Below are 1,436 nucleotides of genomic sequence, written 5' to 3'. Positions count from 1 at the left end.
GCACCCGGACGCCTGGGTCCTGTATGGGGCGGGGGGCACCCGGACGCCTGGGTCCCACGGAGGACGGGGGCTGCGGGCGCTGCCCGGGCACAGCTGAGGTCCCGGCGGACTTTCACCTCGAACGACCCTGTGGGAACAAGGGGCCCTTCAGTGCTGAGACCCAGGCGTCTGGGGCTGCCCCTCCCCGAGGGCGGGACGGGGACCCCAGCGTCCGGGGGGACCCCGGCGTCCGGGTCTGACCCCATGTCTCCTGCAGACTCCGGACAATCCGACAGTTCAAACCCCCAGGGAGACGCGGACATCAAACCACTGCCCAACGGTGAGCCCCTGGTGCCTCCAGCACCACCCCCACGGCCCGCTGGGCCCTCCCAGTGCCACCCCCTGCAGCCCTCTCGTGCTCCCAGTGCCCCCCAGTGCCCTCTGTCCCCATGGTGACCTGGCCCTGTGTGCTCGTGTCCCCAGTCCCTGTGCCCCCCTGGTGCGGTGTCCCCCCATGTCCCCCATGTCCCATCTCCCCAGGGCACCTGACCTTCCAGGACTGCTTTGTGACGTCGGGTGTCTGGAACGTGACGGAGCTGGTGAGGGTGTCCCAGAGTAAGTGGGGACATGGGGGGGGTGAGGACATGGCGGGGACATGAGGGGGACAGGGGCAGGGGGACGGATGGGATGTGGGGAACAAGGGAACACAAGCATGTTGTGGGAATGGGGGGAGGTGGAGGTGTGGGACATGGAGACATGGAGGACATGAGGGTGGCTCGGGGTGGGGGGGAGGTCCTGTGTGGGTCCTCCAAGTCCCCTGTGTCCCCCAGCCCCTGTGGCGACAGCATCGGGCCCCAACTTCTCGCTGGCCGACCTGGAGAGCCCGGGGGGCTACTACAACATCAGCCCCGTCGCCCTCGGCCGCCGGCCCCTGGGCCCCCCAGCTGCCCGGTACCCTGGGACCCCCTGTAACCCCACGGGATCCCCCATAACCCTTGGGACCCCCGTAACCCCCTTCCCCCCCACCCGGGATCCTCCAATAACCCCACTTGGCCCACCTGGAACCCTCCCTAACCACCCCAATAACCCCCCTGGGACACCCCCAGGACCCCCATAACTCCCTGGGACCCCCATAACTCCCTGGGATGCCCATAAGCCCCTGGGATACCCTATACCCCCCCAAGCTGGGCACCCTCCAGGAGTCCCATACATCCCTGTGTCCCCAGTGTGGGGTGGTGCTCCACTTCTTGGTGGGTGACACTGCTTGGGGGGGTGGGGGGGTGATGCCCCCATCCCTGGAGGTGACACACCTGTCCCCGCAGCGGCCCAAAGCGCCCCAAGGCGCTGGATGAGGGGGACCTGGAGGGTCCCGGGGACGACGTCTTCTACCCCGGGCCAGGGCGGTCCCCAGCCCCTGGCAGCAGCCAGGGGCCGTGGGGGGGGGACGTTGACACCGG

At 69.0% G+C, this 1,436-nt stretch overlaps 1 protein-coding gene across 1 annotated transcript in view; it reads left to right on the top strand.

Moving 5' to 3' along the window:
* NFIX (nuclear factor I/X (CCAAT-binding transcription factor)) overlaps positions 1-1,436 on the top strand; it is a 13,133-nt gene that overhangs the window by 3,645 nt on the left and 8,052 nt on the right. Inside the window, exons 2-5 of the mRNA XM_010569816.1 lie at positions 257-319; positions 520-594; positions 810-930; positions 1,302-1,432. Coding sequence (XP_010568118.1) covers positions 257-319; positions 520-594; positions 810-930; positions 1,302-1,432 — 390 coding nt within the window. The remainder of the gene's footprint in view (positions 1-256; positions 320-519; positions 595-809; positions 931-1,301; positions 1,433-1,436) is intronic.

Source organism: Haliaeetus leucocephalus, unplaced genomic scaffold, assembly GCF_000737465.1.
Source record: "Haliaeetus leucocephalus isolate CR32 unplaced genomic scaffold, Haliaeetus_leucocephalus-4.0 Scaffold274, whole genome shotgun sequence".
Classification (NCBI taxonomy): domain Eukaryota; kingdom Metazoa; phylum Chordata; class Aves; order Accipitriformes; family Accipitridae; genus Haliaeetus; species Haliaeetus leucocephalus.
Note: the sequence above shows the minus strand (reverse complement) of the source record. Positions and strands in the feature narration are given on the sequence as shown.